The following is a 14,678-nucleotide window of genomic DNA, read 5'->3' as shown; positions in this document are numbered from 1 at the left end:
TTTAAGGTGAGAGGGGAAAGATTTAAAAGGGATCTGAGAGACAAGTGTTTCCACACAGAGGGTGGTGGGTATAATGGAACAAGCTGCCAAAGGTGGAGGCAGGTACAATTGCAACATTTGAAAAACACTTAGACAGGTACATGGATAGGAAAGTTTAAAGGGAAATGGGCCAAACACAGGCAAATGATATTAGCTAAGATAGGCATCTAGATCGGCATGGATGAGTTGGGCTGGAGGGCCCATTTCCGTGCCCTATAACTACCAATCAAATATTAAATCATCCCTTTCTTGGTCAAACCAAGAGTGCCAGGAAGCAGACCAAAGGCATCCATCAAGCTGTTGATGCTTGAGGCAGGGGAAGTTGTCCCATTTTGTCAGCACCAAGCAATGCTTGGTTACAGTTCATATCCTGTTGCTGTAGAAGCTTCCTCAGTCCTGGAAGGGGAGCTATGCTTTGTTGCCCAAGGCAGTCACTGGGAAGTGAATGACATGTTAGATGCCAACTAGTGCTGAATTGTGGGCGATTGTGCTGGGGCTCCACACCGATGAGCAGCCAGACTGAGGTAGTCCTGAACTTTGTCCCAAAAAAATAGTTTCAATTTAGCTTCAGTTCTCATAATTCACCTCAAAAGGACCTTTCAACCTGTCTTTCTTACCAAGATGGAAATGGAAATAGAAATCATCAATGAGATTTCATTATAGATTAGCTAGTGTGATGGCAACATTTCCAAACAATGTAGCAGTGGAATTAGAGAGCAGCTTTGTCAAAGTGCACAGGTAGACTGAACAGAACCGATTGCATCAAAAGCCCATCTTCCAACACCCATACTGGGACCATTAGCCACGGCTCAGTGGACTGCATTCTCACCCGAGTCAGAAGATTGTGTTCACATCTCCCAGGACGTAAGAAAAATCCCTGCCAAAGGTGCAGCGCAATGTCAAGCAAGTACAGTACTGCTGTTTATCTTTGAGGAGAGATGTTAAATTGAGACTCCATCTGCCTTCTCAGAGAGAGGCAAAAGATCCTAAGATTCTCCTCAAGAGTTCTCTCAGTTTCCTGGCCAATATGGTGAGAGATCATAATCCTAAAACATTAATTGTTTCTCTCTCCATAGATACGACTCAACTTGCTGAATATTTCCAACACACTCTCTCTCTTTTTATCCAAGCCAATATTCCACGATAAACATTACTCAAAAATTGATTATTTACCTCACTGTTGATTGTGGAATCTTGCAGTGCTGCTTTTCTTGCATCAGGGATTCACCCTCAAAGCTCTGAAGTGCTTTGGGATGATCCGAGGTTGTGAAAGACGCTATAAAAATGCAAATACTTTCTTGGAAATTGAGTGGGAATTCACCAGAGGGCCCGATTCTGCTGTAGTAATTCTCTTACCCAGTAAAACAGAGGGTGTCATTTAATACAAATTTCAATATAGGCATTTTAATTTAGATCCAAGTGATATACTTAATCCGTTCTACACTGGAAAACTTTAAACATATATGCTGAAAGAGTTTCTTGGTGCACAGACCATTATACATGCTTATATACAGTTATATATATAGAACCATAAGAAACCACATTCACCATATATTGATAAAGGATAATAAATACCTCATTCTGAAGTGTCACTTTACACTGTTTCTATCAACTTCATTCTCACCAGGAATGGTGCAGTAATACTTTGAGTGTTAGTAGGATCTTGGGTTTGACTTGTAGCTTAAAACTCACAAGAGGTCAGATTTGGAGATCAGGGCTTCCTGGGCAGTACTCTGCATGAGGAGGATAGGGATGGGATGGTGAAAATACATGAGATTAAATCCTAACAACTTACTCCTGTCAAGTAAAGCCCCATCCCGATGTGTGCTATTATGGTGTCTTTGCAGTAAGTATTTTAATGCTTTCCCGTACTGTGACTCAAGAGACCCAGTGGAGATATAAGGCTTGTAGAGCCTTGTTGTGGCCACACAGTGGCACAGCTAGTAGAGCTGCTGTCTTGCAGCACCAGAGACCCAGGTGCAATCCTGACCTCGGGTGCTGAGTGCACGGAGCTTGCATGTTCTCACTGTGACTGCATGGATTTCCTCTGGGTGCTCCATTTTCCTTCCACATACCAAAGATGTGCAGGTTGGTAGGTTAATTGGCAAATGTAAAAAAGTGCCCCTAATGTGTAGATGTGTGCTAGAATCTGAGGGGGAAGCTGAAAAGAGTAAAAAAATGGAATTAATGTAGGATTAGTGTAAATGGTTGGTTGATGGTCAGTGCAAGCTTGATGGGCCAAAGGGCCTGTTTCTGTGCTGTTTCTCACTAAGACTCTGTGCCATGATTGGAGGAAAAATAGAGTGAGAGAGGACCTGGAGTTACCTGGCAGCAGGTAACAGGCACAGTGACTTTCTTTGATGGTTCTTCTATTAAATGATTTTTTCTGATTTTGTAATTGATTTTCTACAATAAAGCTTCTGATTCACTGGACATATTTCTCAGTCATTCAGTACAATAGGTGGACATTCTGCCTATCATGTTTGTGGCAACTCTGGAAAGTATTCTCTGATCAGTTGTTCACCCTGGACTTTCCCCACAGCCTTGCAAACTTTTCCTTTCAAGTATTTATGCAATTCACTTTGGAAGTTACTACTGATTCTGCTTCCATTGCCCTTTCAAGCAGCATGTTCCTGATCACAACTCGCTCCATGAAAAAATTCTCGAATACGTTTTTCCTTTGCAAATTATCTAAAACCTGTGATGAGTATTAACTAACACAGAAATCTTTTGTCATTATTTAATCTATCAAAATCCATCAAAACATAAACCTTGTTATTAAATCTTTCCCTTTTCCAAGAACAAACCATCACACTTGCTAAATTTCAAGTAAATCTCTACACCACTCTTCAAGCTCTTGACATCCTTAAAATATGGTGCCCAGACCACACACAATTCTCTAGCTAAAGCCTAATCAGTGATTTACACATTTTCTGCATAACTACATAACTAGCTTTAAGTTCAAGGCTCAAATCTCTGGCTTGAATGCCAAACTCAAGGAAAAGAAAAAAATCTATCATATTCTGATTATTTTTCCCTCGGCAATCCCTCATTACACGAGACACAACAACAGGATCCTCCTTGGTTGACTTAATATGACATATCATTATAGCAAACTAAACCAAATCCATTCTTTGATATTTTCCTTCAATTTGCAGTCCACATTCCTCCACAATTACTGTATTAGCTTTTCTACAAGCTCTTCTTATCATTTCACTCTCCAAAATATAACTGGTATTCTGCGTCCTGGTAACTATTCCCACCTGTGTTTACTGTTCCTTTTTATCTCTTGCCTCAACTACACTGATTCTACTTATTGTTCTTCTGAGCCGGCTCATTCCTCCCTACTGCCTTTGCGAAATCCTTTATTAATCAGGACATACCCACCCTCTTCCCACTTCCTAAAACAAAACTTCCTGGAATTCCCAACCTGGATTGCCATATGACCATATCTCAGTAATGGCTATTAGATCAAAATCATTAATCTTCATTTGCACCATTAACTTGTCCACCTTGTTACAAATAGCCCTTGCATTTAGGTGCAACACTTTTCCCGGTTTTGTTTGTGCTAATGCACAATTACTAACACACTGCTTCCCATTACCCAAGTTGCTGAATGCCTTGAGCTTTCACCTTAAATTCAGTTTTCCCTTCACCTAAACCCTTCCCTCTTTTTGTTTAAAGCCATGTCTACAGCACTAGTTATCCGATTTGCCAGGACACTGCTCCCGTTCGGTTTAAGCGGTGTTGAACACAACAGAATGGCTTCCTCTTTGCCTAGCGGTGGTACCATAACTGGAAAAGCCTGATGTTCGGTTCCAAGGACAGCATTCCTGTGTTATTCTCAGTACCAGCCTGCCATGCTCAAAGTGTGATCCATCGAATTGAGCCATCCACCTATTTCCTTAATTATCCCAGTATTCCTTCTCTCTAAAACGACAACACTGAAGTGTCCAAGAATTTAAACCATCCCCAGGACATGCAGCAGATGGAGAAAAGTCCTGCATGGGGATCCTTTCAAAAAAAAGTTGGTTTTCTTCTTTATATTCTTTGATCACTTTCGATCAATCAGTTATGTGAGTACTGGAGACAGATACAGGAAGAATAAAATGGAGTGTGGAGGTGTGCAAACAAGATATGGAACTTGCATACACCCAATGGGAGCCAGCAACCCAAGGCTCTCCTCCTGTCCACCTCACAGCCTGGTCGAGCACAGCTCACTCTGGAGAAGGGCCTCCTGAGCCTTTCATCCTTTGCTCCTGCAGTCACAAACAATATAATTTGTAAGATCACCACATATATATAGGAGACCATTCAGTCCTTCAAGCCTGCTCGGCCATTCAAGATTGCAGTCAATCCTTTACACCTATTCCACTGTCCAGTACCCAATGTATAAAAACATTTGCTCTCAGCTTGGGGAACACTCAATAGCAGAGAATTCTAAGGATTTGCAACCATCAGACAGGAAATGGCATCTCACCCCTAAATGACACATTCCTTACCCTGAGGTTATTCCTTGGTTCAGAATCTCCCGCCTAAGGAAACAGCCTCTCAGCATCCATCCTGTCGGTCCTCCTCAGACTTTCAAACGTCAATCGAATCATTTCATTGTTTACCAACAGCTGCCCATCCGTGAAAACAAAATCCTCACAGTCCCAATCCCCACCCTGCCGTCTGAAATCTCCAGGACCCTGCCTCTGACTCGCTCTAATTACTCAGAAGCGGACAGACAGCCGGGCTTTGCAAACCCGGGAGACCAATTTCTAACAGCTCTGGCCACAAGCTCTACAGAAGCGACACCGGTTCCGTACCTCGAACTGGTGACAAGGGTTCAAATGCAATATTTTTTTTACAACTGGACTTGGACGGGTTCACTGCGAGTTTTGCGAGAATATTGCAAAGTAAGAGCTGGCTTGTAACTGATTAATCGTGTCCCTCGTGTTACCATGACCTGCCAGGACGGGAAGGTTGACATAAAAGTCCTCACTGCCCCCCCCCCCCCCCCGACAACTTAAAAAAAAGCAAAGACTGCAGTGTTGGTAAATCAAGGGTCTATCCCCAACCATGTTGTATAAAAACCTGAAGATGATGAGAATTCTGTTTATCAAACACAGATTTCTATCCCTGAATATTATTGTTTGTACAAAGTAATAACGAGAGAAGGGGAAACTTTTCAAACGCCTCCAGCTGGCTACAACGCCTTGGGGCTGAGTTAACGCTTGGGGCTGGTGGAGGACTCCGGGGCAGGGGCGCTGGTCTCCTCCGGCAGCCCGTTCAGGTCTGACCTGCTGGCGGGGGCTTTGTCGCCGCCTTCCGCGGGGGCTCCCCCGGCCGCCTTGGGCTGGGTCGGGGCGGCGCCGTTGCCGCTGGAGTCGGACTTGCCGAAGTTGAAGAGTTTGCCCGGGTTGAAGGGCTTGGTGGGCGACTGCACCTTCTCGGCCGCGCCTTCCTTCCGCCCGTCCGCCGGCGATTTCAGGAACCTGAAGGTGAGGAAGCCGGGCAGCTTGCTCTCGCTGCCGGTGGGAGACTGGGGGGACTTGGCCCCCGCACCGCCCGCCGTGCCCCCGCCACCGGCCCCCGAGAGGAACTTGCCCTGCAGAGGGATGATCTGCTTCAGCTTCAGCACGTTGTTGGACGCCAGCAGCGAGCTGGGCCGCTTGGGCTTGTCGGTGGGCGGCGCTGCCTTGGCCCTGCCCCCGGAGCGGCCCTGGGACGGGTCGGAGGGCGCGGTGCCGACTCGGCCTTCCTCCCGGCCCGCCTCCCGCTCCCGCCGGCTCTGCGCGCTCTCCCGCTGCTCCTGCCGCTGCTTCTCCTCCTCCCGCCGCCGCCGCTGCTGCTGCTGGTACCGCTGCTGCGCCTGGCGTTCGTGTTTCTGCCCGAGACACGGAGGGACAGTGTTAGGGACCCCCCCCACCGGTCTGCCAAACCCGCAGCCCCTCCCTGCGGCCACGCATCGCACCCCAGCCCCGCGGCTCCTGCCCTCGCCTCACGCCGGCTCCCTGCACCCACCAGTGGGCGCCGACTGCACGCTGCTGTTCTCTTCCCCCACACTCACTCCAGCAGTTACCTTAAAAGCCTCCCGTCGCTGATATTCCAGCTTTGCCATTTCCTCGGCCACCCAGGCGGGAACATCGGGGATAGCAATCTGGAGCACGTACTTCAGGAGGAAAGCAAAGTGCTGCCGGAGATAAACACAGACCATTAGACGGTTCACAGGCGGGATACCCCCCCCCGTACCCCTCGCTGTAACACGGGATATCCCCCGTACCCCTCGCTGTAACACGGGATACCCCCCCCGTACCCCTCGCTGTAACACGGGATACCCCCCCCCGTACCCCTCGCTGTAACACGGGATACCCCCCCCCGTACCCCTCGCTGTAACACGGGATACCCCCCCCCGTACCCCTCGCTGTAACACGGGATACCCCCCCGTACCCCTCGCTGTAACACGGGATACCCCCCGTACCCCTCGCTGTAACACGGGATACCCCCCGTACCCCTCGCTGTAACACGGGATACCCCCCCCGTACCCCTCGCTGTAACACGGGATACCCCCCCGTACCCCTCGCTGTAACACGGGATACCCCCCCGTACCCCTCGCTGTAACAGGAGATACACCCCGCATCCCACTGCCGCACAATGTACCACCTGCTGTAACAATTTGGCACCTTCAACATCAAATACTGTAACACTCTGACATACCCTGCACCCACACTGTAACACCGACATAGCCCGCACCCCACACTGTAACACCCTGACATACCCCGCACCCCACACTGTAACACCCTGACGTACCCCTCACCCCTCACCATAACACTGACGTACCCCGCACCCTACACTGTATCACTCTGACGTACCCCGCACCCCACACTGTAACACTGACACACCTCACACCCCACAATGTAACACTGACATACCCCGTACCCCACACTGTAACACTCTGTCATACCCTGCACTGTAACACGCTAACATAGCTCGGACCCCACACTGTAACACACTGAAATACCTTGCATCCCCCTCTGTAATACTTTGATATACCCCACACTGTAACATGCTGATGTGCACCACACAGTAATATACAAATATACCCAATTCAGTAACCACAATATACTCCACAGTCACGCACTGATATCCCCCATAATAGCAACACAATACTATACCCCACACTGACATACTTTGCATCCCTCATTATAATAATCTGATACACCCTGCACTCCTCACTGTGATGTTCTGATATAGTCTACTTTGTAGAAATGATACACCCACACTCTTCACAGTAATAGTTTGATATACTCCACACTCCTCATCACCTTTCCTTCAATACAAACAGCCTTGAATCCTCCCTGAACACCCCTCACCTCTCACCTTGCGCTGCCCCCTACCTCCAGAATGACCACGAGGACAATAGCCATCTCTGAGCTGAGCGATGGGAATAGGCGTTGCAACTGTCCACACTGACCAATCAGATAGCAGTTGACGATGATGGCGAGCACTCCCATGGCCTCCATCACATTCTGTAGAGAAACAGTGAACAATGGATCTCAGCAGAAACCTAGCCTCACCATCTGTCTTCAGCCCAGTGGGCACAGGAATAGTAAGGTATCTTTTATTAGTCACATGTACATTGAAACACACAGTGAAATGCATCTTTTGCGTAGAGCGTTCTGCGGGCAGCCCACAAGTGTCACCACGCTTCCGGCGCCAACATAGCACGCCCACAACTTCCTAACCCGTACGTCTTTGGAATGTGGGAGGAAACCGGAGCAGGACCTCCATAGCTTGGTTGATCTCCCCAGAAAAATGGCTCTCAGTCACAACATTTACTGGAAAACAACATCAACACCGGGCTAAGGGACTCTATACTGCAGGAGAAAATCTGGTTTGTTATCACATCAGTGGGACTGGACAAGAATCAAACTGTTTACAGCAACTTCTGTGCAGGGAACATCTCATACCACAGGTATTGGGGCAAACTGCAGATGCTGTAACCATGTCCATCAAAGGCATTGCCAAATAGTCACGTGCAGATGTTTGTCCTACCTGCCACTGGCCAATACTGTCCACCCTCTGGCCAAAGGGCCGCTGGGATCCCGTGCACAGTTTGAAGGCGTCACTGCGGATCTCGATTACATTGTTGATGAGGGCACACATCGCAGCAAGGGGGAAGGCGGAGGAGAACAGTACCACGTACCCAAACTGGATGAACATCTCCTGGTAATCCTGGAAAGTGTCCTGAAGAGAAAGGAAAAAAAGTGTCAGGGAGGGAGAGCATAGAGGGGTGAAGGGAGAGAAGGAAGAATGGAGCAAGAAAGTGAGGTGTAAACAAGGGGAAGAAAAAAGATGAAGGCAGAGAGAGAAATGAGATTCGGAATGGAGGGAGATTAAAGGAGAGAGATGGTGAAAGAGTGAGACGGGACAGGGATGCAGAGGAGGAAAGATAAATTGAGAGAGGAATAAGAAAGGGAGAGATTGAGGGGTTAAAACAAGCTAAAAGGAAGAAAAGGGAGAGTTGTGATGGTACAGTGCAGACATAGGAAGGAAAAAGCAAGAGAGAGGGAGACAACAATGAAGTAAAGGGAGGAGAATAGTGAGACAGAAAATACAAGGAGACAAAAGGATGGGAGAGATTAGCTGGGGGGAAAGTGAAGAAGGAGCTTGTGTGATACTGGTCTCATTCTTTGCTGAATATGTAACTCTCCCCGGTTCTCGTTATCTCTCCCCTCCACACATACCCTGAGTTGAGTCTTTTGCAGAATCACTGCCCTTCCCTTCCCCCCTCCACCCCTTCGTTTTTGGAAGTGCCTTTGCAAACCAATCCACGTCTTGACCTCTCTCTCTCTGCTCCATTTAGACACAACCTAGAATCAGTGTGCTTAGGTGGGACCTTTCATGCCTCTCTCTCAGGATGTTTTGAGTTGAAGGCAAAACTCTAGGAGACTTGAGCACAAGAATTTGGACAGATAGTCCCAGTTCTGTAGTGAGGGAGCACTGCACTGCCAGGAGCTGTCCTTAAATGATATTTTGAACTGAGGCCCCATCTGCTCTTTCAACTGATCAATTATAATAGATACCATGACTACTTTTTAGAGGAGGAACAGTAGGGTTCTCCTAAGTGTCCTGAGGCCAATGGTTACCCCTAAATCTATCAGTGAATATCACTAAAAGAGATTGGTCATTATCCTATTACTGTTTGTGCAGTCTTGCTCTGTGCCACTAGACAACTGTGTTTCCTACAAAGCAACAGAAACTACCCTTCTTAAGGACTTTATTGGCTGTAAAACAGTTCGGGATATTGCTAATGGAGATGCATTATGGCAAAATTTCCTTTTCCTTAAAACCCAGCCCTTGGATCAGGCTCTCAGTCACTTCGGCCAATCTTATTCTATACATTGTAATTCTGGTCTAGCCCCAATTGCAGACTCTAGTCAAAATGAAGTTGAAGGTGCTTCTAAATATATTAGCATAGGTCCTGGAAAGGCTATAGAAAAGGTTTACTGAAATGAGGAAGGATTTCAGTTTTCAAGAGAAAATGGGGTTTTCTCCACAGAACAGAGAAGGTTATGGGGAGATTTATTCAAGGGGTTCAGAATTGCAAGGGGTTGGATAGAGTAAATAAGGAGAAACAGTTTGCATTGGTAGGAGGGTTGATGACAAGAGGACACGGATTCAGGGGACTGGCAAAAGAACCAGAAAGGAAAGGAACAAACCAACAAACAATCTGCTGGAGGAACTCAGCAGGTCGAGCAGCATCTGTGGTGGTGGTAGTGGGGGGAATTGTCAATGTTTCGGGTTGAAACCCTGCACCAGGACCTGGAGAGGAGCAGATATGTTTTTACTCATTTTGTTGCACCTTAAAGGACAAAGGAAGCAGATACAAAAAGAACTTTTAAGAGTGAATTCATGAATGGTTATAAGGGAAAACCTTTGGGCTTGTGGGAAGAAAAATGAGGAAGTTTGGCTTGTTGAATAGCTTTTTCAAAGGATGGCACAGGCATAATGGGATAAATGGCCTTTTCCATGCTGGAAGGTATTGTGACTTGTAGTTTAAGGAAATAATTGGATGCTTGATAAGATATCTTCATCAGTCACATGCACATCGAAACACACAGTGAAATGCACCTTTTGCGTAGAGTGCTCTGGGGGCAGCCTGCAAGTGTCGTCACGCTTCCAGCGCCAACATAGCATGCCCACAACTTCCTAACCTGTACGTCTTTGGAATGTGGGAGGAAACTGGAGCACCCGGAGGAAACCCATGCAAACAAATTGAACCTGGGTCTCTGGCGCTGTAATAGTGTTACGCTAACCGCTACACTACCATGCTTTAAAAAGACATTTCAATTTGTACTTTGAAACTCAGGGTATGTAAAGAACAACAGATTGTAAGTGGAACATGGAATCGGCTCAAAGCTCTGAAGACCTGCTTCCCATCATCAAATCCTAGGCATTGGAAATATTTTATTCAGAAGGTTATATTTGGAATGAGTGAAATGCTTACTGTCAGAGCTTTGATGTACTGTTGTTGTATGAACACATTTAAAACTGGCCAGTAAGTAGGCCAGTTCAGTATTGTACGTTAAAAAATATTTTTAAAGAGATCCTTGAATTAAAACAGTGTCTTTCATCCGCTCAAGATATCCCAAATAATGTCCCAGTGAATAGAAGACCAGTGTTTGTATCTGGGAAATACAACAGTCAAATTATGCAGGTGTTCAGTTTAAGAAAAACTCGCCACACTCTGTTATTCTGATATCATCACTCTAACATTTCTTTTGCATACTTCAGATTTGCGCTACAGTCTTTGCACCATTCTGCTGCTTTGCACTCGTCATTGTATTGACTGCTGTATTTATTATTACCATGTATGCTGTTTACTCTGTGAGCTTCATGTGAGCAAGGAATTTCATTGCACCCTGAAGTATTTGACAATAAACTAATCTGAATCTGAATCTCACACCCTCCTTCAGAATAATGACAAGGTATATTTACAATCAGCTCAGATAGCAGAGAGATCCTCAGTTTAAAATCTCATCAGATAAATTATTCCTGACAATGCAGAGATGCCTCAGTACTGCACAGGAGATGTATATAAATACACAGTGTTGCTGGTGAGAAATGGGAAGTGGGAGAACAATGCACTGAAAACAGAAAGGAGAAAACAAAGCAAGGGTAGAGGCTGTTGATCAGGACGGTGTTGGTTAAACTTCTTGTAAACACCAGCTATCCGGTCATTGTAGTCCGTCTCTCCCAAGTGCAGCCCTGGTTATCATTTAGCAAGCAGCACAGACTTTTAACATCAAATTGCAATTCTGCAGTTGTCCTCTCAGTATGGCAGAGATAAAAGCAGGCACCAGGTCCCTCCAGCAGAGGGTGCAAGTGGAGTGATGCTGGGATGACCCCACTGTATATAACAGGGACTGAGGTCCCAGCACTGAAAATGTGTGTGTGGTGGGTACTGAGGTAGCATTGACTGTGTGTGTGGTGGGGATTGAAGGTCCCAGCACTAACTGTGTGTGTATATAACAAGGATTAAGGGCCCCAGCATTGACTGTATGTCAATGTACGGTGGAGAGCATTCCGACTGGTTGCATCACCGCCTGGTATGGAGGCTCCAATGCACAGGATCGAAAGAGGGAGCAGAGGGTTGCAGACTCAGCCAGCTGCATCACAGGCACAACCCTCCCCACCATCGAAGAAATCTTCAAGAGGTGGTGCCTCAAGAAGGTGGCATCCATCACTCAGGACCCTCACCATCCGGGACATGCCCTCTTCTCATTACTACCATCGGGAAGTACAGGAGGCTGAAGACCCACACTCAATGTTTGAGGAACAGCTTCTTCCCCTCCAACATCAGATTTCTGAATGGTCCATGAACACTACCTTGTTATTCCTCTTTTGCACTATTTATTTTTGTAACTTGTAGTAATTTTTATGTCTTTGCACTGTACTGCTGCTGCAAAACAACAAATTTCACAACACGTGTCAGTGATAATAAATCTGATTCTGATGTGGTGAGGACTGAGGGTCCCAGCACTAACTGTGTGTACAACAGGGACTGAGGGTCCCAACGTTAACTGTGTGTACAACAGGGACTGAGGGTCCCAACGTTAACTGTGTGTACAACAGGGACTGAGGGTCCCAACGTTAACTGTGTGTGTATATAACAGGGTGTGAAGGTCCCAGCGTTAACTGTGTGTGTGTAACTGGGACAGAGAGTCCAGCACTAACCTCATATTTCTGCATGCAACTCTCAATTTCTCCTTGTGTAAGTGGGGCATCTTCATAATCGTCTGGTGGGTCCATCCAGGACAGCCTGTTGGCTGTAGATTCGGTGTCCTCCCCTTGCTCTGTGCTCTTGTCCTTCCTCCTCTGTCTCAGCGTGACACTCAGCTCTTTGTTCTCCTCTGCAATGTGGCTGTAGTCTGCCTCGATCTTTGCATCATGCTCACACAACTCAAACACGAGTCCACCCTCGGCCCCCCTCTCCACCAGGATGGGGCTGCCCTCCTCCATCAGCATTCCTTCCAGGATCCCCTCCATCTCACAGCTCCTCTCCTCCTTGGCTGGGCCCTGGCCACCCCCGGCGAAGCTCACCTTCTTGGAGAGCCGGAGCCCGCAATCCAGGATGCTCTCCTCATCCCCGTCCTCATCCCTCTGCTCCTCCTCTTCCTCGGGTGCTCCACACGCCCCGTTCTCACACTTGCTTTCCCCTCTCTCATTGCCCCGGTCAATGTCCACCTCTGCAGGATCCTGCTCGACTGAGTCCTCGGGAGGTGCCCCTTCCCCTCTGAACCGGTTAGGAAGGCGTTTGAACAGATTCCTCAGGGTGCTGGCCAGCGCTTGAAGTGTGAGGTCTCCCTGCTTGTACTTCTCATAGAAGAGTGGCTGCAGAACCTCCTTCATGTTCAAGATAATCTGTCTGGTGATCAGAAGCGTGGCCAACATCTGTCAGCAGAAAGACAATCTGGTCAACACTGCACAGCAAATGTCCTCTGCAACTCACTCCCTGACACATTTACCTCTCACCATTCACCATTATGTCCTACCCTTACAAATCCTCCCGAAGTACATCATCTTGCACTTGTCACTAAATTCCATCTTACCAACTGGTGAATATCATCCTGTAGCCTGACTACACCCCCCTCACTATCAACAACACCACTAATTTTCATATCATCTGCAATTTTAATAATCATATCCAAATCATTAGTGTGTGTAACAGTAAGTAAGGTCCCAGCATCAATCCCTGGTCACAGGTTTCCAATCACAGAAAACAATCCTCAATGATCCTATTATCAAGCCAGTTTGAGATTCAACACCCTCGATCCCATGTGCTCCAACCTTTTAGACCAGTCTATCGTGGGATTTTGTCAAAGGCTTTATTGAAGTTAATGCAGAATACATCAACCGCACTGCTCTCATCGATACACTTTGTTACCTCTTCGAAAAATTCAGTCAAATGGATCAGACAGGATCTCCCTACTAACAAAGCCATGCCGAGTATTCTTGATCAATCTTGATCAATCCTGCTCTTCCAAATGCAGATTAATCCTGTACCTCTGATTTTTTTCCAATAACTTCCCAACCACTGATGTTAGATTCATAGGCCTGTAATTACCTGGTTTATCCCTGATAATGAATAAAGGTGCCACATTTGCTGTCATTTGGCACCTCACCTCTGTCCAGCAAAGATTTAACAATTTCTATCAGAACCCCAACAATCTCCCTTGCCTCCGATAGCAGTCTGGGATACATCTCCAAGCCCTGGGATTTATCCACCTTTAAGTCCAACATACGCGTGCGCACACAAACACACACGGAGTCAGTACTGGGAAATTCAGTCCCTGTTACATACCTAGTCAGGATTGGGTCTCTCAGTCCTTGTAAAACATGCACGCACACACACACACTTACAATCTCCTTCCCATGACTTTAGTCTTCTATTCAATTGAGCCTATTCAAACTGTTCAGCTCTCTCCCTGTGTGACTGGCTTCTCAATGTTGTCATGTTGTAAATCTACAGCTGACCTTTGAACGGTGGAAGAACTTGCTGTAATTGCTACATTCTCTTGGTTGCTAACATCACCAGCCCTTGCTGTCTGTGACAGGGTATCAGCCCTGACTCAGTATCGAGTCAACCACTCTCTGCAGTTTCCCCGATTCTAGGCAGCATTCCCCTCTGCAGGGGGAATCTCCCTTCTCTACAGCTGCACATACCTGCCCACCCACTGAATGTTGCTCAGCCTGTTGTGAAATATAATCAGGTTTTGTGCTGTGACATAATACCTAACTGGTGTTGGTGTTGGTCATGTTTATCAGACCGGCTGGGATTGCCATCAGTCATCCTGGTGAGGTCTCCTTGGTGAGATCTCTACCGCCAGACAGACCCACCCTGATCCCACTCCCAGTGCAGTACTGAGAGAGTGCTGCACTGTCAGAGGCAGTGTTTGTAGTTAAAGTATTAAACCTTGGCCCTGCCTGCCTCTCGGACCAGGTAGGGTGCTGGTTATCTTGCCTGGCTTGCAGTCAGAGACTTGGAGTAAGAATTTAGAGAAGTATTTAAATCCCTCATGGCACGAGGAAATTTAAATTCAACTAAATCTGGAGTAAAATGTCAATCTCAGTAATGGTAGCCATGAACT

The 14,678-nt window shown here is 46.8% G+C and overlaps 1 protein-coding gene across 2 annotated transcripts in view; it reads right to left on the bottom strand.

The window, feature by feature from the left end:
• Positions 1–2,376: 2,376 nt before the first annotated feature.
• Positions 2,377–14,678, bottom strand: part of ano8b (anoctamin 8b) — a 70,129-nt gene continuing 57,827 nt past the window's right edge. For both annotated transcript variants that reach the window (XM_052038340.1, XM_052038341.1), the window contains 5 exons: positions 12,265–12,981; positions 8,080–8,271; positions 7,422–7,553; positions 6,107–6,217; positions 2,377–5,911 (listed from right to left, as the gene is read on the bottom strand). In XM_052038340.1, coding sequence (XP_051894300.1) covers positions 5,252–5,911; positions 6,107–6,217; positions 7,422–7,553; positions 8,080–8,271; positions 12,265–12,981 — 1,812 coding nt within the window. In that variant the 3' untranslated portion in view covers positions 2,377–5,251. The remainder of the gene's footprint in view (positions 5,912–6,106; positions 6,218–7,421; positions 7,554–8,079; positions 8,272–12,264; positions 12,982–14,678) is intronic.

Source organism: Pristis pectinata, chromosome 24 (assembly GCF_009764475.1).
Source record: "Pristis pectinata isolate sPriPec2 chromosome 24, sPriPec2.1.pri, whole genome shotgun sequence".
Classification (NCBI taxonomy): domain Eukaryota; kingdom Metazoa; phylum Chordata; class Chondrichthyes; order Rhinopristiformes; family Pristidae; genus Pristis; species Pristis pectinata.
The sequence above is the reverse complement of the archived record's forward strand: the minus strand, read 5'-3'. Positions and strand labels throughout refer to the sequence as shown.